Source organism: Macrotis lagotis, chromosome 1 (assembly GCF_037893015.1).
Source record: "Macrotis lagotis isolate mMagLag1 chromosome 1, bilby.v1.9.chrom.fasta, whole genome shotgun sequence".
In the NCBI taxonomy this organism is placed as follows: Eukaryota; Metazoa; Chordata; class Mammalia; order Peramelemorphia; family Peramelidae; genus Macrotis; species Macrotis lagotis.
The window spans coordinates 408,617,905-408,643,152 of NC_133658.1; the positions used below are offsets into that span (position 1 = coordinate 408,617,905).

A 25,248-nucleotide genomic window follows, 5' to 3' on the forward strand; every position below is an offset into this window, starting at 1 on the left:
TAGCCATGTTCTCTTGGTACACTAGGTATATGTCAAGGTTCTATTCTCTCCCTTCTCTATATATACATTTTTAATTTTGGTGATTTCATCATTTCCCATGAATTCAATTACCTTCTCCATGCAACTGACTCCCGAATCTACATATCCAATCTTTATTTCTCTCTTGAGATCTAGCCATCAAATCACCATCTCCAATTGGATATCACGTAGTTATCTCAAATTTTATATCAACTGTTCTTTCCTCAGAAAGTAATCCATCTTCCCTATTGTATTTATTCTCTCTGTTTCTGTCAGTCATTGCCACCTTTGAAACCACTCAGTTCATAACCTTAGTTATTCTCAATTCATCACCCTTATTCTCCTTTTATAAACAATCAGGTGCAAAGTCCCTTCAATTGAACTTCACAGGATTTCATTTGTTCCTTTTTTTTCCCTAATCACACCACAAACACCCTCAGTCTCTTACCAAAACTATAGAGCAAACAACAAGCATTTATTAAATACTTTCTATGTGCCAAGCACTATAAGAACTGGAAATATAAATAAACTATAAAAAAGTAGATATAAAAGATTAAGAAAGGGGTGGCTAGGTAGCGTAGTGGATAAAGCACCAGCCTTGGCATCAGGAGTACCTGGGTTCAAATCCGATCCCAGACACTTAATAATTACCTAGCTGTGTGGCCTTGGGCAAGCCACTTAACCCCATTTGCCTTGCAAAAACCTAAAAAAAAACCTAAAAAAAAAAGATTAAGAAAAAGTAAAATAGTCTTTACTCTTAAAGAAGAAATAGCATGTACATTCAAGATACATACAAAATAGATATAAGGTAGCCTTTATCTTGTACTGTTGAAATAGTTTTTGCTGAACTCATTTACTATTATCAATAAGCATAGATTAGTGCTGGAATAAATGGCCTGCCAAGCCTGGAGTCAGAAAGACTCAGCTTCCTCAGTTCAAATCTGGCCTTAGACACTTAATAGCTATGTGACCCTGGGCAAATTCCTTAACCCCATTTGTCTACATTTTCTCATCTATAAAATGAACTGGAGATGGAAGTAGTAAACTACTCCAGTTCCTCTACCAAAGAAAAACCTCAAATGGGATCACAGTGCTGATCAGACACACTGAAAACAACTAAACAACAATGCCTACTATATTCTAGGCACTATTGTAGACCTGAGGATACAAAGTCAAAAAACAAAATGATTCCTGTCCTTACAATGTATATATTCTATTGAGAGCCCTATACAGATAATTTAACATAATATATATATGTATATATATATATATATACACATATATATATATACAGTAGATATAAAAGTGATTTAGGGAAAGAAGATATTAACAGGTGATCAGGTACCAACTAGGTATAAGAGGTAAGATTTAATCTAAAACTTGAAAGAAGTCAAATATTCCATGAAGAAGAGATAAGTCAGAGTTACATTCCAGGTATGCATTGCTATGTCTTGGAGATAAGAGAAAGAATGAATCATAAAGGAAACAGAAAGACAATTTGGCTAGAACACAGAATGCATGAAGACAAAGTGCAGTAAGCCTAGTAAAGTAGGGACAGAAAGACTGAGAAGGATATGAAACTGAGTAGTTTACATTTAGAACTAGAGGCAAGAAGGAACCATTGGAGCTTCTTGGATATACCTATACTTTAAGAATGTCCATATAGTGCAACTTGAAATAACTGAGGTATCGTCTCACATCTATCAGATTGGCTAATATGGAAAAGAAAGGGAAATAATAAATGTTGGAGAGAACGTGGGACAAGTAGGATAGTAATGCATTGTTGGTAGAGTTGTGAACTTGTCCAACTATTCTGAAGAACAATCTGGAATTATACCCAAAGCGCTGTAAAATTATGCATATTCTTTGATACAGAAAAACCACTTCTAGGTCTATATCCTAAAGAAATTTTAAAGGGAGTGGGGTGGAGTAAAACATGAACTTGTATGAAAATATCTACAGCAGTTCTTTCTGTGGTGGCTAAAAATTGGAAATTGAGGGATGCCTATCAATTGGGGCAAATGGCTGAACACGTTGTTATTTGTGATGGAATATTGTTGTGTTATAAGAAATGACAAGATGATTTCAGAAAAACCTAGAAAGACTTACATGAATTGATACAAAGTGAAATGAGAAGAACCAGAAGAACACTGTATGTTGTAACTGCAATATTATACAAGGAAAAACTGTGAATAACAAGTATTCTCAGCAATACAATGATCCAAGACAATTCCAAAGAACTCATGATGAAAAATGCTATCTACCTCCAGAGAAAGGATATTATCTGAATATAGACAGAAGTTTATTATGTTCCTTCCTTCCATACATTTTTTTAGTCTTCTTGTACAAAATGATTAATATGGAAATATTTTACATAATTGCTCAAGTATAACCTATATTAGATTGCTTATTATCTAGGAAGGGGGAGGGAAGGAAGAAAAGGAGGAAGGGAGGGAAGGAGTAATATTCATTTTGAGCTCAAAACTAGAAAAAAATGTTAAAAATTGTTTCAACATGTAATTGGAGAGAAATTTTATTTAAAAAAAAAAAGAATGCTCCTTTAGCGACTATGCAGAGGATAGATAAGAAAGGGAAAAACTCCCAAAGAGTCACACAGGTATCAGGGATGGAATTTGAACCCAGGTCCTCTGGCTCCAGAGCCAAAGTTCTAGATAAAGTTCCTTGGAGAAAGGAATTATTTTATTTTCATTGTTTCCATAGTGGTTGCTTTAGCAACTCTCATAGATTAAGTATTTGATAAATATATAATGAATTAAGTTGAGTCTTATCCCATCCTCTCAAAAACCCTGCTAGATAGGTTTTAGAGATGAAAAGATTGAGCTAGCAGTGCTCAGCTCCAGGGAAATAAGACGCCCCCATAGGATAAGCTCATCACTTCTGAACTCCCACCATACTGCTAATGCAAGCCTTGACTGATACTACTTCCCTTGGGTTCTTCTCCCCTCTAACTGGAGGACTGGAGTGGAGAATACCAAACTCCTCCAGCTACCTTCCTTTATGGAGAAGAGAAACTGGACTCTCAGTTCATTCCACTTTGCACCTATGGCTCGGCCTGGTTTGAACTTCATGGAACAAGATGCTCCATGGGCAGGTATCCTAGTGTGCCCCATCCCCCTACTTCATTGCTTCCTTTTATGTGTTGTCTCCCCTTTTAGATTGTAATCTCTTTAAGGATTTTTCTGGCACATAGTAGGTGTTTTAATAAATGTTATTTGAATTGGAATGGATTAGAAAAGATTAAGGTCCATAGTCATTGCCTCATAGCTAAAAATATCTGAGTAGAAATTGATCCTAGACTTTTCTGATTCAAAGTTCATGATATCTTCCATTATAACTCACATTTTACAATGCTTAGTAATATATATTGGTTCAAAGAAGAAAATATATGTGGAAGTCTTGTAAACTTTAGAATGATATACAAATATGTGGCCATAGTCATTAGGTTCCTGATAAATACAAGATGATGATGATTAAACCTAGAGAGGAAGGAAGCAGCATATGCCAGGCAAGTCATACTACTACTACTATTATATTGAACAGAATCTTTCCTCAGACCCTGATAAGAAAAACTAACACTAAAGACCTTGAGAGTAGCAGTGTACCCCAAAACACCAGACCTGCTTCTGACCTACCACCAATGGGCTGACAGGAATCTTAGGAGTGACAGCCCACTATTCTACTGGTCCTGCTTCCAGCCCAGCTCTCAGTTATTATCTGGGGAAGGGGCTCCTATGGCAAAAAGGTCAGCCATCGTCACCAATAATCAATCAACTGCTAACCATAGGGCAGGCAAACTAGCCTAGTCAAAGCAATAATCCACTCTGAGAGAATCAGCATGTGCTAGGTCAGACCAAAGTTCCTGTCACTAAGGAACTTAGCACTGTTAAATAGATCAAAATCAGAAATGAATATGCATTTTAGTTTTATTCACTGTGCCACCAGTTTCTTCAAGAAGGCATATAGTTTTATGTTTATGAGCATAAAATATTTTTCATCATATTACAGCATGCCTATGATTATATTATCAAAATATTATAGAACCCTAGAGAGACTGTTAACAATTTCTAGTGGTCAGTTTGCATAGGAAAGTATTCCATTTACAGCATGAACAAAATGGTATTTGTTATGATAGGTATGGTTAGTATAAAATGCAAATGTTGCAGCAGATTCGATATACAAATATTCAGAGCTTGGCTCTGGTTTTTCTGAATGTTCTTACCTTAGAGAATTGAAAAAGAACAAAGTTCTTTCACGAAACAAGTAAGCTATTCTGAAGGAGCAATATTTTTTAGTTAATCTGCTAATAATTCTACTAGGCTCATTTTTAGTTATGAAAGAAATACTAGTAGTAGCTAGTAGACTACAGGTTATGTAGGATCACGTTATTCTCTTGATCTCCTATACGTGTGTGTGTGTTTGTGTATGTGTGTGTGTGTGTGTGTGTGTATATATATATATATATATATATATATATATATATACACCCACCCATAGACATATATTTGTGTGTATGTGTGAATGTATGTGTGTGTGTATATATATACATATATATGTACATATACACTCATATGATTTAGAGCTTGAAGGATCTTAAAAACTGTCCAGCCTAACCCTGTCATTTATAGATGAGAAAACTGAGAAGTAAAATTACTTTCCTAAGGTCACACTGCTAGTAAGAAACCCCAAAGTCATGTCTCTTCACTCTCATTTGGAAGGACTTCCTAATTCTTTGCATATACACTGAAATAGTATTTATATGATTTTTCCTTCTAAACCACTTCTAACCACTCTTCCTCTCAGAAGAAGACCTCATCTCACACTCTACAGAAAAATTAAATCTTAAATTTTCTCTTTTATCTATTCCTGTCATCTGTTTTCTATTGATCTATTATCTATATTCAGATCATCTCAGCATCATTTCAGCAGATTTTTTTTCTTCTCTTTTGCTTGAGGTAACTCTTCTTCTTGCCAGAACAACCTCTATACAAATTCCTTGATCTAATTGCTGCTTTCCATCTCCTCCATGAATTCACCTCCTTAATTGTCCCCTTTCCCTTATCTTTAATCTCTCCTTTTACAATGATTTCTTCTGTGCTCCCTTTAACATGTAGGTCTTCCCTTCCTTAAAAAAACCAAAAAGTGCAGGCGGCTAGGTGGGGCAGTGGATAAAGCACTGGCCCCGGTGTCAGGAGTACCTGGGTTCAAATCCGGTCTCAGACACTTAATTATCTAGCTGTGTGGCCTTGGGCAAGCCACTTAACCCCATTTGTCTTACAAAAATAAAAACTAAAAAAAAAAAAAAAAAAAGAGTAAGAAGAATCCCTATTGCCTTCGGGGTAGCTGGGTGGCACAGTGAATAGGAGCACTGGCCCTGGAGTCAGGAGAACCTGAGTTCAAATCCGACCTCAGACACTTAGTAATTACCTAACTGTGTGGCCTTGGACAAGCCACTTAACCCCATTGCCTTGCAAAAAAAAATCTAAAAAAAAAATGTAATTGGGGAATGTTTAATAAAATAAATAAAAATCCAATAGGACATAATGTCAACGGGCCACTTTTCTAAGTCAAAAGGATCATTATATTCGGTGTAATGGCCTTCCGTTTCTATTTGAGTTTGACACCGCTGATCTATTTACCTACGAGATTCAAGCATAACTGTGGGTCAATTTATGAGCCAAAGTTGGCCTACGCATGCGCCCTTGCCTTCAACCTTTACCAAGATGGCGCACAGCGTCTACTTTACCAATATGGGAACCCAGGAGCAATGTTAAAGGGAGGGGAGGGACATCCAGCGGAAATCTTCTGGGCACAGACGGTCTGTTCAGGGCCCAAGCTGTTTCTTGAGGGACAACGTTTCTGGTTGACACGTATCGTCTGAACTCCTTAACGAAAGGGTTTGGCTCCCGCTCGGGACTACTCCCTGGACCAGGAATGGCCGGAAGGAGTCGGGGAGGGTGTTTACTTTACCAAGATGGCGGCCGGAAGCTTCCGGCAAGCTCCCCAATCCGGGGTCAGGAAAGAGGGAGGGGGAGGGCGCTGACCGGGGCGAGGAGGGGGCCCGAAGTGACAGCTTGGCTGCGGCGCGGGCGGGCCGGGAGCGCGGAGCTTGCCAGCGGGGCCTCTCGGAGCGGCCTTTTCCCGCGCCGCCGCCCCCCCCCCCCCCGGGGCGGGCACCGCCTCACGTGCACACACCCAGACACATCCTAGCCGTAACTGCGGCCGCTGGCCCCCGGGTGGCAGGCTGCCGTCTTCGCTGTGCCCCGCTGAACGTGGCGGGCGCAGTCGGGGGCGGCCGGCCGCCCGGTGCCAAGCGGCTGGGGGTGCGCGGGGGAGCTGTGGGCGCCTGCCCTCCAAACGCTGCCCCCGCCAGTGAAGCACGTGATTGGCTCAGACCCGGCGAGTTTCTGCCAGAACTTGAGAAAGATTTGTCTTGGGCCGGAGCGCGAGCACCAAGTGCGGGCCCCGCCGATGCCCGCCGTGTGGCGAGGCGGGTGGGCGCGTCCCGCCCGCGGCTCCGCAGCCCGGCCGGGCAGCGCCGGGGGCCCCTGTGTGCGCGCGTGTTTTCCCCTCCGGCTGCTCACTTCCTTTGGTGAAAGGGGTGGAGGTTGAACTTGGCAGGCGACGCCTCCTCTCCCGCTGCCGCAGCGGCTCCGGCTCGCCCCGGGTGGGGGCCCGGAGAGGGAGAGGGTGGGCTCTGCTTCGCCCGAGGAAGGTGGCGGGGGAGCGGCGGCTGCAGACTCGGCTGCACGGACGCGCGTGGGGGGCCTCCATGCACGCGACTCCCCCGGGCCCACATGTAGGTATGCTCCCCCCCCCCGAGGGCGCGCCTGCGGGTCCGGGCGCAGACCCGAGCGACGCCCCCCCGGCGGGTGCCCCCTGCGGCCCCCTCCTCCGTGCCGCCCAGGACTGCGTTCTTTAACAAAGTGAGTCAGTCCGGGAGCCCGGCGCCGGCCCCGGCTCCCTGGGAGCGGACGCGGGCCCCGCCGGGCTCCGTCACGCGCAGCACCCGCGGGTGTCCGCCGTCACCCCGCCATCAGAACTGCTCCCCTAAGTCCGCTCGTCCTGGAGACACGGAGCAGGGTGGGGGCGGGAAGGGAAGAAACTACACCAACTCGGGCTCCTGCCCCTCCCGGCCCCGAAGGACCAGTCTGCCGCCCCGCCGCCGCCGCCGCCGCCTTGGTCTTTTCTATTTTGCAGCTTTCTTTGGGGGGCGCGGGGCTGGGGAGGGCACCACGCGCGTGCAGGGACTGGGCTGGGAACGCAGCGGGGATGGGGGCCGCAGGGAGGGAGGCCGAGAGGCGGGGGCCGGGCTAGATGGGGGGGGTGCCGCGCGCGAGGGAGGCGGCGGCGGGCAGGACCCCGCTCCCGGGGCTCGGGGAGCGCGGCGTCCGACTGCAATTGCTCCGAGTCACCAACAGGTTGCAGCGTTCCCCGCCCGCCGCTGCCCCTCGGGCTTCGTAGGCGCTGGGAGCGGCGAGGTCCGTGAGTGTGTGAGTGTGCGTGTGTGTGTGCATGTGCGTGTGTGCATGTGCGTGTGTGGATGTGGATGTGGCGCCGCCTCCTCCTCCTCCCCCCGCCCCCAGTTAGGTCTGGCTCTCCCTCTCTCCACAGCCGAGCAGCCCTCTCCCGTGTCCTCCCTCCCCTTCTCCTCCTCCTCCTCCTCCTCCTCCTCCTCCTCCATTTTGCTAGCTCCGTCTGTGACTAGAGCCCGAGTCACCGCCCGCCTGTCGGGGCCGGCTAAAGTGGGTGCAAGGAGGAGAAGAGGGGTGGGAGAGCTCCCGGGAGCACCAATGTCCCCGTAAACAACACTCCAGAAGACCCGAAGGAGGGCCGGGGGCTGTTCTCGGCGGTGCGGGGAAGAGGGCGAGACTTTTTAAATAGGGGTTCTCCCCCCTTTCTTCCCCCCATGGAAAAGGGGGCGGCTGTTTACTTCCTTTTTTTAGAAAAACATTTTTTCCTCCTCCTTTCACACGCTAAGTTGTTGATTTCGACCGTGGTAGGAGCTGTAGAAGGTGGCGGGAGAAGCGGACCCCTAGATGAGGTAAGAGGCAGATGGGGAGATGGGGAGGGGAGTTACGGGGGCTGGCCACCTCTGCCCCCTCCCCCCAAAGCCCCGAGAGCCCTTCTTGGCAAGCCACGGCGTCCGAGGGGGCGGCTGTGGATTTTGCAAACTTTTATTTACGGGGGTGGGGTGGGGGGTGGGAGCAGCGGGGAGGCGTTGAGCAGAGAGGTTTGACGGTGACGAAAGGACAGAACAAGGGTGACAGTGCTTCCTCCCTCCGCCCCGCCACCCCCCAGCCATGCCCCGGTGCGCAGGGTGGACGGGGAGGAAGCTGAGCTTGTACTTTCGGACCAGGAGGCTGAAATAATGCCCCTCTGCGTGGGCTCCGGGCTCCCCGGCGGGGAAGTCGGGGGCCCAAGTCTCCAGGGCGAGTTAATACCGTACTAGGAAAGCCACAATACTTTTTCCCCCCTCTACCTGACACCCCTTATTTTTCTTTCTTAAGGGTTGATAGCTATTTTTATTCTAAACGCGGAAAAAACGAAATAATGGCTTAACTCTTGTCGCTCCCGAAAACATTCAGTTTGCCTAGGATTGATTCGAATTTCCGTCCAGGCTACGACGTGTCTCCTTTCTGAGCTCTCCGCCTGGGTGGATTATTTTTTTTTTCTGGGGACGAAAGGGGCTGACAGCCTGGAAGTTGTAGACTCCTCTGAGGGGCTGGTGTTATCTTGCAGAAGTGGGCGTGTCGGAGAAAGAGCTCAACAGGTCTCGACACATTTCTAGTCACTTCGCGCTTTTGTGGGGGGGATTTTCCATCCAATTAGATAATGAATGCTTCTCCCCCCCCCTTTTTTATCTCTTCTTTTTTTTTCTTTTATTCCTTGGTTCACAGCGACGGGACTGTCTTAAAAAAATTGTTTCTTGAGTTCTTGTGTAGCCAGAGGTTTTTTGATGGACTGTGGTTTTGGTGTTTGTATTTTGATTGTAAACGTGCTAATTGAAGCGCTGTAGTGCCACTTTAGATATTTTGGGCTTTACTGGTAATGGCTGGTTAATGTTGCAGAATCATTTGCAACTTTGAAGTAGGAAGAATGTTGCTTGAGGGACCGTTTTTGTAGTTCTCCTCCCTCTTCTCCCCCCCCCCCCCCACTGGGTATTGTTTTGGTTTCGAGTTTGAAGGCAGCTGTCAGGAAAGTCCGTGGAAATTCATTTAGACTCCATTTAATACCTTGAATGTGTTTAGAGATCATTATCAAGTGAAGGTAGCAGCGAGTGGAAGATAAATCTTATGCATTAAAGATTTGTTATTGCAGCACCCTACTCCACCCACTTTCAGCCCCTCTCCCATCCCTTACTCCCCAGCGTCCCTACATTTTTAACTTAGTCCTACCGTAAAGTTTTCTATTTGACTAGATCATCCGAAATATGCATGTCAGCCTTTTAGGGCCTTTCAGATCATTTTGATTACTAAACGTTTTCTCAGTTTTGTCGTCTAAAGGCATGGTTTTCTAGTAAGATCTTCATAGACAAGCAAATGGGATTTTTTTTAATAGGTTGGGTGAAGTGAGGATTATTTTCTATAGTTTTGGTGAGTTTTTTTATGACTCTTCAGTCCCACTCAGATTGTCTTGAGTGTTGTTTTTCTTTCATGATTCCATTCCTCTTTTCAATACTCTATAAATTATCTTTCAAAGGGTAGGGCGTGGGGGGAGAATGCAGTGAGCTAAGAATAGGATATATTCATGATTATGGACGACTGTGTTGTTTACCTATAGGTAGCATACATTAGACAGTATTCTATGCTATTAATATGAATCAATGATAATTTTATATTTATATTTCAAATAAGTCCAAGATTTTTGTTAGAAACAATAACATTCTAGTTTGTCTCCTTGAATTTAAACTGTCATTAGATTATGTTAAGCCAGGCATGTTTTTTCATTGTGATTATCCAAAACTGAGTCCTGAATTAGTTTACCACCCAGCCAGACTGATGGAATGGAAACATTTTCCCTTGTTTAAGGGATTAGGAGACTGACAGTTTTGTTTATTCAGATGGAGAAGAGGGTTCACTTATAAGTAAGGGTTTGAGAGATAATAGATATAGATGAATGGCTAACTGGAATGGTGAAATTTAGGGAGTAATTAACAGGATTCTTGTATAGTATTTATTTGCCTTTGCAATCTTGATTAAAAAGTAGTAGGTTTCAGTTTCTCCCTACCTTTCATAACACATTGACATATATCTAATATTGACAAATAATCTAATAAACTTATAAAATCGTCACTTTAACTTTATTAATCATAGGCATCATTATGCATTATATTTTTACATGCATGATCAAATGAATGGTAGAGCATCAAATTCTAAAAGAGTAGGTATGAGACTATTGTAATTTTGCTTTTGGTTTTGCAGGTTATCTGCTTTTTTATATATAGTACTACATTAAATGAAGCAGAAGAAAGTCTATTATAACTCTGGAAAGAAAGAAACTACCTTTCTGGAGATGGGGAGTTAGATTAGTAAAACCCATACATGTTGAGTGAGCTTCTTTCATATTATGAGCCTAATCCTATCACTGAAATGCTGATGTGAATGTATTTGTGGCTTATTTAGTTATGGTGTGTATGTTCTTTTTCTAGCTGGTATTAACTGATGGACTCAAAAGAATCCTTAAGTCCCTCCCTTGGAGAAGAATCCACCAAAAGCATACATGGTCGAAGCAGAGGAAATGTAATGGACTTTTATAAACCGATAAGGGGTGGAGTTACTGTGAAGATTCCTGCATCTTCATCTTTACTGGCTGCTGCTTCTCAGTCAGACTCTAAGCAGCAATCTCTTTTGAGTGACTACTCTAAAGGATCAGCAGGCAGTGCACAGCAGCCAGACTTGTCCAAGGCAGTCTCCCTGTCAATGGGACTCTATATGGGTGATACAGATTCAAAAGTGATGGGAAATGATCTGGTATTTCCTCAACAGGGCCAAATTGGTGTTTCTTCTGGTGAAACCGATTTTAGGCTTCTTGAAGAAAGTATCGCAAGCCTCAGTAAGTCAACCAGGGTGCCCCAAAGCCCCAAGAGTTCAGCATCCTCTGCTGCTGACAGTGAATTTCCAACAGCATCTAATTGTGATAAAGCTTTAGAAAAGCCAACTTTAAAAAAGGGCCCGACTGGCACTAATGATGGCAAAGCAAAATTGTATACTGAAGACCAAAGTACCTTTGATATTTTGCAGGATTTGGAATTGTCCTCTGGGTCCCCAAGTAAGGAGGCAAATGAGAGCCCTTGGAGATTAGACCCCTTGTTAGATGAAAACTGTTTGCTTTCTCCTTTGACAACAGATGACTCATTTATTTTAGAAGGAAATGCAGATGAAGACTGCAAGCCTCTTATTTTGCCGGACACTAAGCCTAAAATTACTGAACAGGGGGGTCTGATTTTACCCAGTTCTGATATGCCATTACCACAAGTGAAAACAGAAAAGGAAGATTTCATTGAACTTTGTACTCCCGGGGTAATTAAACAGGAGAAACTGGGCCCAGTTTACTGTCAAGGAAGTTTTTCTGGGGCAAATATAATTGGTAATAAGATGTCTGCCATTTCTGTTCATGGTGTGAGTACCTCTGGGGGACAGATGTACCACTACGACTTGAATACTTCATCCCTTTCTCAGCAGCAGCAGGATCACAAGCCTGTATTTAATGTCATTCCACCCATTCCTGTTGGTTCAGAAAATTGGAATAGATGCCAGGGATCTGGAGATGACAACTTGACTTCCTTGGGAACTTTAAATTTCACTAATCGATCTGTTTTTTCTAATGGATATTCAAGGTAAGAGTCATATAAATATTTTCTTCTAAAAAGAATAGGTCTAAGATCATTTGATATGTTTTTCTCAATGGGTTTATTGCATGACTCGGAATATTCCTTCAGGTGTAACATCAGGGCAAATCAAAATGTCTTCTTTATAGTACATGCTGAAATCAGTCAACTGTTGGAGGAGATATAATTACATAGCAATGCAAATGGACTTTTATATTACACGCTAATGAAAATATCTAGCCTTTATACTTATATATTTATGAATAACATTGTTTTATGCTAGAAACATGAAAGTATTGAAAATTTAAAAATTAGAATGATCAACAGTGAGTCCTGCTGGTCAACCAAAGTGCTTGTTGCAAAACCTGTTTTTGTTTTAACATTTATTCAGTTTCAGTACTTTATGGTAGATATGGTACATGGTTCTTGCCCATGAGACTCAGAATGTAAATTAAATAAGAAACCTTTGCTTTGGGGACTTTTCTGTGTTGCTGAAAATTCTCAAATTCAAAGTTGAACACAGATTTTGTGGAGGTTATATTCTCAGGATGTCACTTGCTTGGTTTCTTCTCCCTTGTCAGGTCATTATTTGGGGATTTAATAGTCAAGCCTGTTTTCCAGGTGCATATTTTGATTGTCCTGAAAACAATCAAGTCTTCAATCCAAAATGAGAAATAAAAGGCATTGATTTTTTAACATTTTTAGGTTTGGTGGCGAAAGATTGTGAATTGTAGACTTTTGATAGGTCGGAGATGTTAAGAATATTGTTTACTCCATTTTCTTTGCATTTGATACTGTATCATATTTCTCCTTAAATATTAACATTGTTTAGTATGCTTGTTTACTTCTAAAGATTTTATATCTGGCCCACTTTTTAGTTTCAAATACATTTTACACTGGGTAGATCTTTCCACATTTCTATAGAGGGTACATTTTTGTTAGTGAAGAAAGCCAGACAGAGAGTTTTGTTGATTTATAAAAGATTTGATCATGTTAAGTAAACAAAACCAAACATTTCTATTCGTTAATTAGTTTTTTCTGTTAAGACTTTTTAATTATATTTTTGTTTAAGTAATATTTATTTCTTATTTTGAAGAAAACAATTGGTAATCATTATCTTTGTGAATTGGGGTTCATAAAATGTATTTGATAAAAAGTATTTGAATTTGTATTGGGGAGTAAGCATTTGTATTTTGCATTTTAAAACTTCTTTTTACCATACTTCTTATACCTAGAAATCTGGGGCAGTAAAATAGGTCTTTGAATACCCCCCCCCCCCCCCAATTACTTTGCAGGTTGAACAGCTGTATGACTCTTAGATTGCTATAAAGCAATACATATCCATGCCATGGAAAATGCAGTGTTTTATGAAACACTTGAGGATTATCAGTATTTTGTGTTCATAATGATAAGCCCTATCATTTTGCTTTCATTTTCCTTGCCCAAATATTAAATACATGAAACAAGATACATCCTTTTGCATTCAGTGTGAACATAGCAGATGTATACAGAAAAGGTTTTAAGTGAACACACTTATCTTTAAATGACCAAGAATAATAACTCCTCCCGAATTCATAGCACTCTGTATCTTTCTAACAATATGGATTGTCATCACAAACCTGAGAGCAGAGAAACAGAAGTATTACTGCCATGTTCCTTCAGTGACCTGGGGTCTTCTTCAGTGACCTGGGGTATTCTTCAGTCAGTTTCCTCCTATGTAAAAGGAGGAGTTGGACTCGGTCCTCTTTAAGGACTTTGAATCTACTTGATGTGAATATTTTTCTTTAATGCTCTTAAGTGTTTCAAATTAAATTGTTGATGGGTTAAGGCAATTTCCTTTGGTAACTTTTCTTTGGAAATTTTATACATTATGGCAGTAACTTAGTTGGAATTGGGGAACTAGGATTACCCAGAAGAGAAATTCACTCAAATAAACTGAAACAATGTTTCTTTTCAGTTTCAGTGTTTCTTTGATTCAGATTGAATCAATCTATTGTTTTCAAATGAGCAACATTGATATGACTCAAAATGGTTGCTTTTCTACTGTGCTTTTTATATTGTGTTCTAGCTAAACATTAGTCTTAACCATGGATGCTTAGAAAACAACTTAATTTTGAGATGACAGCTGGATAGTGTGAATATTAGCTCTCTTTATATGTGACAATATTTATCCCTAACATTTTCATTGCAAATAGGAAAAGACTTAAAGGGAAAAAAAAAATCTACTTGTCCCATTTTAAGTTCCTTTTAACATTGTTGTTTCTGAACAATAAAAATTTGAGTTATATACTGCACTTCTGGAAATTTCTTAAAATTTGTATCTAAAGTCATGAATAATCAAAATTAAGTACTTAGCATTTGGGTGTAGTAGTGTCTTGCTTAATTAAGCCTTGGAGTCAGGCTTATTGAGAGGCAAGCAGTAAAAGTCCTTTGATTTCATTCTGCCCAAGTCGGCATAAGAAAAATGAATTAAAAGATTCCAAATTAATATATTTTTAAATGTGTATGTCCACATATAACAGCATCATTATTACATTGAAAGGAAAACATTGACTGTTGACTAACTTTTCAGAATTATTTTGCCTTTGATGTTGAAACTGTTGTAAAGAGGTTTCATTTGTTTTTGTTTTGTAATATTCTTAAGATTAATTGTAAAATATTGACTGTTTTTAAAAGGAATGAATTAATAGGAGGAAACGTGTAAAGTAAAGATCAACTTTGAAACCCATTTCAGTGTAGTTTAGGATTCTAGGGAGGAGGGAAGAAATCAAGTGCTTGATGGCACTTCAGTTGACTTTTGTATGCTTAAATTTGTGAGAGGGTGAGAGAATATTGATGATCTTGAGGTGTCATATGAATTTAACGCTGGAGTGATAAAAATTTTTATTTTGCCTGTAAACATAGTGTTGCATAGATGTCAGAAAATTCAATTTGAGATTTTGTAAGGGAAATCATATTAGTGAAAAGGGGAAGGATTCTTTTTTAAAATCAATAATGTCATTCTTGTTAGAAACTTCACTGGGGAACAATGAGTAAAATTAAAAATTATTTTGCTTCCTTCTTTCCTCCCTCCCTCCTTTCTTTCCTTTCCTCCTTCCTCTCTTATTTCCTTTCTATTTTTCTTTGACACCTTTATAGTCTATTCTCTTGGTACTGGTTTCTTCTGTGCTTTTGGGTATTAATTTGTTCTATGAAATTCAGTCATATAGTTAAGATTGCATTTGTTGAAATACTGCTTTGTTTGGTTTTAATTCTTTTTATAGTGTAGTTACTGAAAAGGTATTTAGATATATTATATGTACATAGTTTGATATATATTTTCATTGTTCCTTTGTAATCTCCTTTTCCTTCATTTGAAAATAAATTTAGAAGTTGGGGAAATTTTTTTTTCCATAGTAAAATTTCTCTGACAAAATCTCATTCCTTCACTGAGATATCTAAATGCATTAAGGTTGGGTACCTTTAGAATGGAAATATTAGGACAGACTTAATAGTAATTATTAGATTGCAATGAAAGTTCTTCCCGTGATATTCTAGAATTTTTCAGTTACATGTTTATAATTGATAACATAATTTAAATTTGTTGTTATTATTGTTTTTGTTACAGTTAGCTAGTAAGTGCTGGAGGTCAGATTTGAAGTCACCAAGATGAGTGTGACTTCCTGACTATCCATTGTACCACTTAGCTGCCAACTTTAAATTTAGGTTTTGTTTATAGTCTAGATTTGAGACACTAGTCTTCAGTTTCTTCATCTTTACAATGAGGAGACTAGACTTGCTCTATGAGGCACTCTTCCAACTCTAAATCAAGGAATAGATAGTTGGATTATTTTGTTCTTCATTTGCTACAGAATATGAGACATGCCAATAGAAATTTTATGAATGATTGATACTGAAGTGTATTTGATATGCCTATAGCTTGATAAAAATAGCAGCAAGGGTTTGGGGGGTTTTGATCAAGGAGAGTCTTGAATTTGGATATTTCATTTAGTATGAAAGACTTAAACATGGAAGTGTGAACATTGATATTAATTATTGGTTATATAAGCCTGAATTTTTTCCCCTTCACTTCTAGGTGACATAAATAACCCAATTATATTAGTAAATATAATATCTACATGAGATTTAAAATAAGCTAAATGAACATATGTGAAAAGTATATGGATATTTTTTCTTCTCTTTAATAATTAGGTGATGATGACTATTCTTAATAGGAGATTATATTGATATGTGTCTATGTGTTTATTTATAAAACTTATATATGCTACATTTATACATATAAAAGTTTCTTTGAATTTGGTATCTGTATTCATTTCCAGGCTAAAGTAATTTGGCATGTCATTTCTTAGAATATCTTTTTTTAATACACATGAAAATATTTTGAGAGCAAAGAAAGCAAATTTTATTCCATATATTTCCCTAAAGAGCAAACAAAATATGTTTTTCTTAAGAAAAATGTAATATATGGAGCGACTAGGTGGCACAGTGGATAAAGCACCAGCCCTGGAGTCAGGAGTACCTGGGTTCAAATCCGGTCTCAGACACTTAATATTACCTAGCTGTGTGGCCTTGGGCAAGCCACTTAACCCCATTTGCCTTGCAAAAAACCTAAAAATAAAAAAAATAAAAATGTAATATATTAATATACTATGCATGCACACGCATATAAATAGATACATATAGATTTGAGATACACATACATATTAGTATTCAGTAGGCAAAGTGAATTTGATATAGTGCTAAAAATCATTTGTTCCCTTTGGAATAATCTTAAAACTGCATGGATAAAAGAACCCTGTGAGTAAATCTATGTGAAGTGAGAAATAATAATAATAATAATAATAATAATAATAATAATAATAATAATAAACCAAATTGATAGACACTGGGAAATAGATTATGGTTGAAAAACATCATATAAAGATTTTCCAATAAATATTTCCTTTTCATTTATATCTGAAAAATAGCAGTTCTGTATTTTTACAGAAGGTTTTAAGAAATCATACTTTCTAATAGAAGCTTATTTAAGTACTGACAGGTTCAAGTTTTTTCTTTTCTTTATTAGCTTCTATTTCTACTTTATATGTTTTCTAGAAACTTAAAATACTTCCCTGTTAAAATACCACTTAAAAAGAGAAATCTTTAAAATTCTGTATACTTTTTCTTTGAATTTGGTTTCTGTTCATTTCGGTGCTTAGGTAATTTGGTGTATAGCTCCTTAGAATGTAATTTTTTCCAATGTATACTAAAGTATTTGGGGGGGGGAGCAAATTTTTTTCCACTTAAGCCTTAGAGTAGTTAAGATGAGAAATCCAACCCCAAAATACTTTCATCTATTTAAAGAACAAACAACATAAACTTTCTTAAGCAAAATTTAATATATTACTACTACTACTACTATAATTTTTTTGAATGTTTTATTAATGAATTCCCCTGAGGATTTTTAGGTTAACATGGGGGATGGTAGAAGGGACAGTGCAGAATGGTGGGCAGATTGCCAAAGTTAAGATAAATTTAGCAAAGTAAAAACAGTTCCTGAATCAGCAGTATCTATAGCCAATGGAGAGAAACTTGAATCAGGAAGAGACTTTACATAAGGGAATTGGTGTACATTTGATGGAAAGGGATTGAGAAAAGGATAGAAGAGGATTTTGGTTTGACCATTTCTAAGTCAAGATCAGAACTAACAGAGGTTCTAAAACCTAAAATTGGAGGTTTTCTTAAAGGATGGGATTGTTATATTTAAATCCTTTTAGAATGTTTCTGCTAAGATTATTTCAACTTGCTCCATATTTATTGAATCTATTGCCTTAGAAAATAAAATACAATAGCATTTTTAAAAGAACATAATTAAAATGGGCTAAAGTTCAACTCCTTAGTTAAACTTATTTCTTTGTATAATTGTTGTATTGTTTTTCAAATAATAAGGAAAGTAAATTCTTATATAATGGTTACCAATTTAGGATAAATTATGGTTTCTAAAAGCACTACATTCAAAGTTTAGTTACCTGTTTATATGATGGAATCTTTACAATTATTTTGTATGAAAGTATGTCATCCTTTAATTTTACCATTGTGTCACTTTAAATATTAATGAGTTAATGTAGATTGTTGAGTGTGCTGCTTTGAAAAAACAAGGCTAATTTTCATCTTTTTCAATGTTATTAAATTGCCTAAATTCTGTTTTTAAAAAGTTTAGTGCGTAAGGGATATTAGTGGTATCTGCATTATAGCTTGTGGTTGCTTAATAGTGAAAGCAGATTTTATTTTATACGTGTTCCAGTGATCTAAAATTTTACATGGAGGCAAATGGAAAATCTAATGACCTGGTTAGTTTTATTTACTTAATGTATTTTCTCACCTCGAATTTTCATTTTTCAGCAGTATAGTAGCTCCTTTTATTAAAAAGCTAGCCTTTATTCTAGTTGATTTTGTAATACTCAACAGTGATATTTGACAATGGCTATTATGAAAGTTTATTTGGTGGCCGGTTTTGAAAGTTATTGTGAAATGACATCCAATTTAGCAAGTAATTTATTTCATCTTGGTTAAAGTAGTGCAGTGACTTATGACCTTATACTTATCACATGATGGCATGTCACTAGAAAAAATTGCAGTTTTTGTTTTGATTTTTAATTAGAGACAGAAAAGAATTCTACAATTTTAGGTATTTCAAATTGGAGACTTGAAGCTTTGTATTATTTCCTCCTTTCCCCCTCCCTACCCAGGAATATCTTTCCAAACAACATAATTTCTACCTCCTATTTTTTTAACTCTTTGAAAATCTTCATCACTAGATATCAAGAATATTAAGAATCAATATCAGGATAATTAAATGATATTCATTAATACTGAGAAAAGAAATTTTATGATTTTATTTTATTTTTTTTTGCAAGGCAAATGGGGTTAAGTGGCTTGCCCAAGGACACACAGCTAGGTAATTATTAAGTGTCTGAGACCGGATTTGAACCCAGGTACTCCTGACTCCAGGGCTGGTGCTTTATCCGCTGCATCACCTAGCCGCCCCTATTTTATGATTTTAAAAAAAGAAGCAAACAGTATTTGTGGAAAATCAAAAAAAAAGGAGTAGGAGAGGAAATATTTCTAAGAACCCATAGTTTTACCAATTTTGATAATCTCTTCAGTGAGCAAGACTCTGTGACAGTGCTTGGAACTTTGCAACTGTTTAATAAATTCTTGATAGCTTAGTAGATGGTTTTTTCAACATAGAATGTCACTATGGTTGAACATGTCAGTACCATGTGACCAGCATGGTCATGAGCCTTTATAAATTAACTAGGCTGCTAGTCAGATGATAAGACATATAGTCTACTGCAGGCCCAAACTTGAATTCTTTCTTACTTGCTTAAGCCTATAGGACATGTACTCTGCTGGCATATTCCTTTGGGAACCCAGGGTCATTTCTATACCCTAGTGAAGTATTGGCTGGATTCTGGAAAAGTATGTCAGTTAGAATGCAAGGGACTGAAATGCACTTTTAAATTGAGCATTACAGAGGGTCAGCTACCTCTTCAACTAAAAATGTCACATAAGAGGGCTTCATAAATGCTCCAGAACTGCTAGGAAACCTGAAACCTGGGGAAGAAATGAAATGGGGGGGGGGGGAGGAAAAAACTTAAAGAAAAAATGTAAAATGTATTATCTAAGTCTGGTTTAGAGCTTGTAAAATTATTTTCTATTTAACTATGGTCAAATCTTTTAATTTCTCAATGCTTAAGTTCTTACATTTCAAAAATGTGAAAATAGTGAATATGTACTCACTGGTGTGGGACTAGAAAACATATGTATAACAGGGCTGTTGCTAAGAATCCTTTTTCACAGAGGGGATTCTTTCACTGGGTCAGTATTAGACTAAATGATCCCTAAGAGTTCTCCGCCCCCCCCCCCAGTCTATGGATCTGTAGACTTTCAGATTCTATGGTAAAACATAAAACATTTCAAGGTCTTCTGTAGGAAAAAATTTTGTAAAGTCTTTGGTAAAAAATGGATCAATGTGTAGGAGGCAGGACTATTTTAGGAACATATGAGAAGAGGAGGCAGATTCCTTGAGGCACAATTTGTTACTGTTGTTTAGACATATCTGACCCCATTTGGGGTTTTCTTAGCAAGAAAACTGAATTTTGCTATTTCCTTCTCCAGTTCATTTTACAGATGAGGAAACTGAGGTAAACAGTGTTGAGTGACTTACCCAGAGTCACATTTAGGAAGTGTATGAAGGTAGATTTGAACTCAGAAAGATGAGCCCAGCACTCTCTTGACTGTGAGACTTAACTGCCTCTTGATCAACAAAGCCCTTTTAAGATTGCTACCAAGGTCAGGCATTGTGCTAGGCCCTCAAAATGCAAAGACAAAAATTCCTTCAAAGAGGTTAAACTTTTAAAAGGAAAGACAACATACACATATAAATACATACATACATACAAAATATATACAACAGCTACACAGTAATTTAAAGGCAAAGGTCTTGTAAACTGGGGGTATTCAGTAAGGGCCTTGTGTAGGGCAAGTTGCTTGAGTTGACCTTTGAAGGGAGGACTCTGAGTAGGAGTGAGAAGGGTGTGCATTCCAGACATAGAGGACAGACTGTGCAAAGGTTCATGAAAAAAGGCAATGGAATGTCATATGTGTAAGGTACATAAAGGAAGGCTAGTATGGCTGAAATGAAGAGTTCCTGAAGGAGAATAACATGTAAGGCTAAAAAGGTAGGTTGAAACCATATTGAGTAGGGTTTTAAATGCCAAATCCAATATGTTTGTATTTAAGCTTTGAGATAATAGAGCAACTGGAGCTTATCAACCAGGACCCTACTTCTACCTTAGGAATATGACTTTTGGCAGATGAATAGAGGATGAATTGGAAAGGAGAGAGATTGCTGGCACATAGATTAATTAAAAGACCATTGCCCTGTGATAGTCCAGGTGAGAAGTGATAAAACCTTGAACCACTGTGGTGGCCATGTGGTGGAGAGAAGTAGACACATAGAACTTTGAAGATTAAACTTGAGAAGAATTGGCATCTGAATAGATATGTGAGGTGAGGGAAAACTAAGAGTTGAGGCAAACTCACCACAAATTACTTCAAATGTAAATAAGTTGCAAAGAGGGGAGGGGAATCCTTTTTTGGATTTGAGCTTGATATGCCTACAGAACATCTAGTTGGAAATGTCACTAGGTATTTGATAATGTGGAACTGGAATTTAGGCAGGAGATTTGAGCTAATTTTCCTTCTCTAATCCTCAGCTTTTTCTTCTGTAAAAAATGAGATACTAGGTGAATCTAAGAGGTCCCTTCTGGCTCATAGTCCTATGATCCCTTGATTTTTGTTTGGAAAAAGAAAAAATGGGATTGAATGTAAGTTTGCTCTACTATTTGAAAGAAATGAATAGAACATATAGACACTGATAAATTAGGAATGAATTGATCAACATTTTGGGGAAAATATTGTTGAACTATTGTGTCTAATTCATTCTAAGCATCATGGGTTTAAGCAAAGAGAAATCATGGTTCTTATTGTAGAGACAAGTTTTATAAAAACACTTTTACATACATTATGTTCTCTTACAAAAACCCAATGAGAATGTGTGTACCTTTGTTATCCCCATTTCATGGAAGAAAACAGTGGACCTCAGAGAAAGTAATTTTGCCTAGGATCACTTAATTTATAGGTATCTAAATTGATACCAGTATTCCTGACTCCACACCTACCATTCCATTCACAATGTCACACTGCCTCCTTACTAAATACTTTCATCCAGGAAATTTATAAAGGGAAAAAAGTGATGTATCAGCTGAGGTAGGGACTAAAGGAGATAGGAGGAAATGATCATGTTTCCTTTGTAAATGTTAGCAGGGGAAAAAAGAAAAGGGGATAGTGTCAGCAGATAGAGAAATACCCCCAATTTAGACTAAAGTAGAAAATTTATACTGCTTATGAGGGAATCAGTTTTAGGAGACTGACTTATGTCACCATCTAAAATGTATGTTGACAAAATATGTTCTTTTTGTTGTTGACATTAGTCTTAAGGTTATCTTGAGACTTTGGAATGAAAGCTTTTTTTTTCTTAAGTGGTTTTTAGAATAGTCCTAGTTTCTTTGTGGAAACTATTTGGTAAGAATGGATAATGAAGAGTTTTGGTGTTGGGAGGGTTGTTATTATTTTGCTAAAATTTAAAACATAGATATATGTTAAGTAATTTTTTTCTGAACCAGTTTTAACCCCAAATGGTGCAGAAATATTTTAATATTCAATTTTTTTACATTAAGATATTTAGGGTTTCTGATAGTAGCTTTCCTCCCTAAATTTTTCATTTATGAGGTGAGCCTAAAAAAAGATTTTTATTTTTTATTTTGTATTAGCTATAAACTCATATTTTTGTATCTGAACACTGAAATTTCAATCTGCTGGAATTTACCATGCACCGAATTTCTGCTTATAATCATTAAATAATCTGAACAAGGAGGTTTTTCTTAGGCATATTATCATGACTTGCAAAGAACACTCACTGGATAGGAACTCTAAAAGCCTGAATTCAAATTCTGGCTTTTCTCTCTGTGGGATTTTTCTTATCTATGCAGAGTCCTGCCATCCCCCATCCTACCCAAGTAAAAGTTTTAGACATTTCCTTCTTACCTTTTGGTAATTCACAACAGTTTTGTGAGAAAGGTAGTACAAGTCCTACTGTCATCCCATTTAAAAGACGAGGAAAGTGGGCTTCATTTTACTGTGTGTAAAGTGTTCAGAGAATCCTTGGCCCTCTGGGTCTCAGTTTCTTTGAAAGATGAAATGATTGAACTAGATGACAATTCAAACATTTCATATCAATGTTTTATACCACTGAATATTGAAATGTCTGCCTTTAAAAAAATGACTATTCTGAATGAGTGTAACTTCTCCTGACTGAAATCAAAAACAAAAAACTAAAAATTCCTTGACTAACTGATCAAGGCTTAAAAACAAAAAACAAACAAAAAATTAAGTTGGCTTTAATTGGGAAGCTTTGAAGTACTGTACATTTTATGGTGATTGTGTTTCATCCTCACTCCCTTATCAATTTTAAATCTTTATTATGCCACCTCTAAACCAATAGAAAGTCTTAAATCACAGTAAATTTTACTTACATTTAGACCAAATATCAAACCCTATATGGGCTACAAGAGAATTAATACAGAGGATATAGCAAGAAGAATTCTTGTCTTTGAAAATAAAAGATAAGAACTCAGTTTTTAAGAAAGATCGGCTTATTTGGCAGAAACATTCAAAAGAAAACACCAAAAGACATTCAAAGGAAAGGAAGACAGGTGGTAGCTCAAGTCAGAAAATCAAATGAAAATTCTGAAAAATAAATTATTGTAAAATTGGAGGATGGGGGTGGGAAAAGGACCAAAGACTCTAGAGCCCTGGAAGACATCCAAAGAGAATAGTCACAGAAGAAATTAGAATGAACAGTTGTAGAACCAGGAGACAACAATCTCAGAAACTAAAAAAGGAGACACAATGGACTTTATTCAGTAAAAAGTAATAGATGAGAGTTAATTGGCTTAGGCTCAAATTTGTGTGATTATTTCTGACGCCGGTCTTTAAAATGGTTAAAGATTTCTAAAAGGATCCAAGAAAATTAGTAAAAGGCAGGAAAGAAAGAGAAGAGAAAGATTACTCATTAATTGTGAAGGGCCAATGGACTGACAACAGTGGATTTTAAGAATCATAGACTACCTAAAGGTGAGAATAACAAAAGCCTTTGGAAATTAGATTTTAAGGATAAGAATAGCTCATAAGGAACATACTGTTACCCAGTGAGGACCCTAATCCTGGTCTGGAAGAAAGTACTAAAAAGGTGTAAAGTTATTTTTCCTTCTTATTTGATGTCTTTCCAATCCATTTTCTTTCTATTCTGACTACCAACACCTTAGTTCAGAATCTCATTCTCTTTTGTCAAAACTATTATAATAATCTCCTTATTTCCTCCAGTCTCTTTCTCCTCCACCCCCCAATACATCCTACACATTGCATATAGAGTGAGATTCCTTAGCACAGTTCTGATTGTGTTACTATCTTGCTCCAAAAATCTAGCAACTTCCTGCTCCCTATAAATAAATGGTGCAGTGGAGAGGGCTCTGGATCTGGAGTCTGGAAGACTTGGGTTCAAATCCAGACTCAGATGCTTATGAGCTATGTGACCTGGGCAAGTCACTTAATCCTTTTTGTCTCAGTTCCCTCATCTGTAAAATGAGCTGAAGGAAATGGCAAACCGCTCCTGTATCTTGGCCTAGAAAACCCTAAAAAGGGTCATAAAGGATCAAACATGACTAATAACAACCAAACTATAAACTCTTTTGCCTCATGCTTTCAAGACCCTCCACAATTTGGCCCCAATCCACTTCTCCAACACCAACATCTCTTTTCTTTTTTTTCCATCACCTTGTCTTTGCTCACAAAGTTCTCTCTGCTCTGCCTGGAATGCCCTTCCTCTGGGACTCTATATATCCATTCCTTAACCATCCTTAAAGATCCAGCTCAAATAACCCATCTCTCCCAGAAAGCATTCCTGGAATCCTGTAGCTGAGAGTGACCATACCTTTTACATATTACCATGTACCTCTCTTTTACATTATAACTTGTATTATAATTATTTGGGTGCATTTCTCATATCTCCTACTAAAATCTGTTTCACGAGTGCATCTTCATATTTTTCACAGTACGTGGCAAACATGGAATGTGAATGAATGTGAATGAGGAACCTATTTATTCACTACATCAATAGGTTAATTATTAAGCATTATTAAGTGACTATATATGGCAAATGCTGTTGTAGGAACTGGGGGAATATCCAGACAAAAACAAAACTGTACCTGCCCTCAAGGAGCTTTCTCATGCAATATGTACATATGTAAGTCAACACAAAGTTTGTAAATTTATACAAAGGAACTAAAGAGAGAGAAAAATAGCTAATAACTTGGGAGGATCTCTCCAAAAAGACCTTATGTAAATAGCAATTGCTTTAAAGAAAGTTAGGAATTCTATGGGATCAGGTGAAGAGGGAATATGTTCTTATGATTTCTGCTGTTGGTCTAAGATTTCCTCCTTTGCTCCATCTTTCCCTGCTTAGTTATTAGTATTGTATTTGTCTCAGGCAGAATCTGGTAGGGTGATTTCCTTCTTAATTTTTGAGACTAAATTGTGTAGTACTGATACTGGGTTTTTTTTTTAAATTTGGGAGAATTCTGCTAATCTATTACTTAGGGCCAAGAAGGTTATTTGTTTTGCTTTTTATTTATTTTTGGTAGTTCCTTTGCAACCAGTTCTTAATTTTCTGAGACTGGATTATTTAAGGTATCAGTTGAAGCCATTCTACCATTTATTGT

At 38.3% G+C, this 25,248-nt stretch overlaps 1 protein-coding gene across 5 annotated transcripts in view; it reads left to right on the plus strand.

Moving 5' to 3' along the window:
• The first annotated feature begins 6,742 nt into the window (after positions 1–6,742).
• Positions 6,743–25,248, plus strand: part of NR3C1 (nuclear receptor subfamily 3 group C member 1) — a 139,012-nt gene continuing 120,506 nt past the window's right edge. Inside the window, exons 1-2 of one of the 5 annotated variants that reach the window (XM_074212705.1) lie at positions 6,743–6,835; positions 10,688–11,875. In XM_074212705.1, coding sequence (XP_074068806.1) covers positions 10,701–11,875 — 1,175 coding nt within the window. In that variant the 5' untranslated portion in view covers positions 6,743–6,835; positions 10,688–10,700. Of the gene's footprint in view, positions 6,840–7,516; positions 8,081–8,283; positions 8,810–10,687; positions 11,876–25,248 lie in introns of those variants that run through there. The other 4 variants (XM_074212706.1, XM_074212704.1, XM_074212708.1 and 1 more) reach the window with 4 other exon arrangements.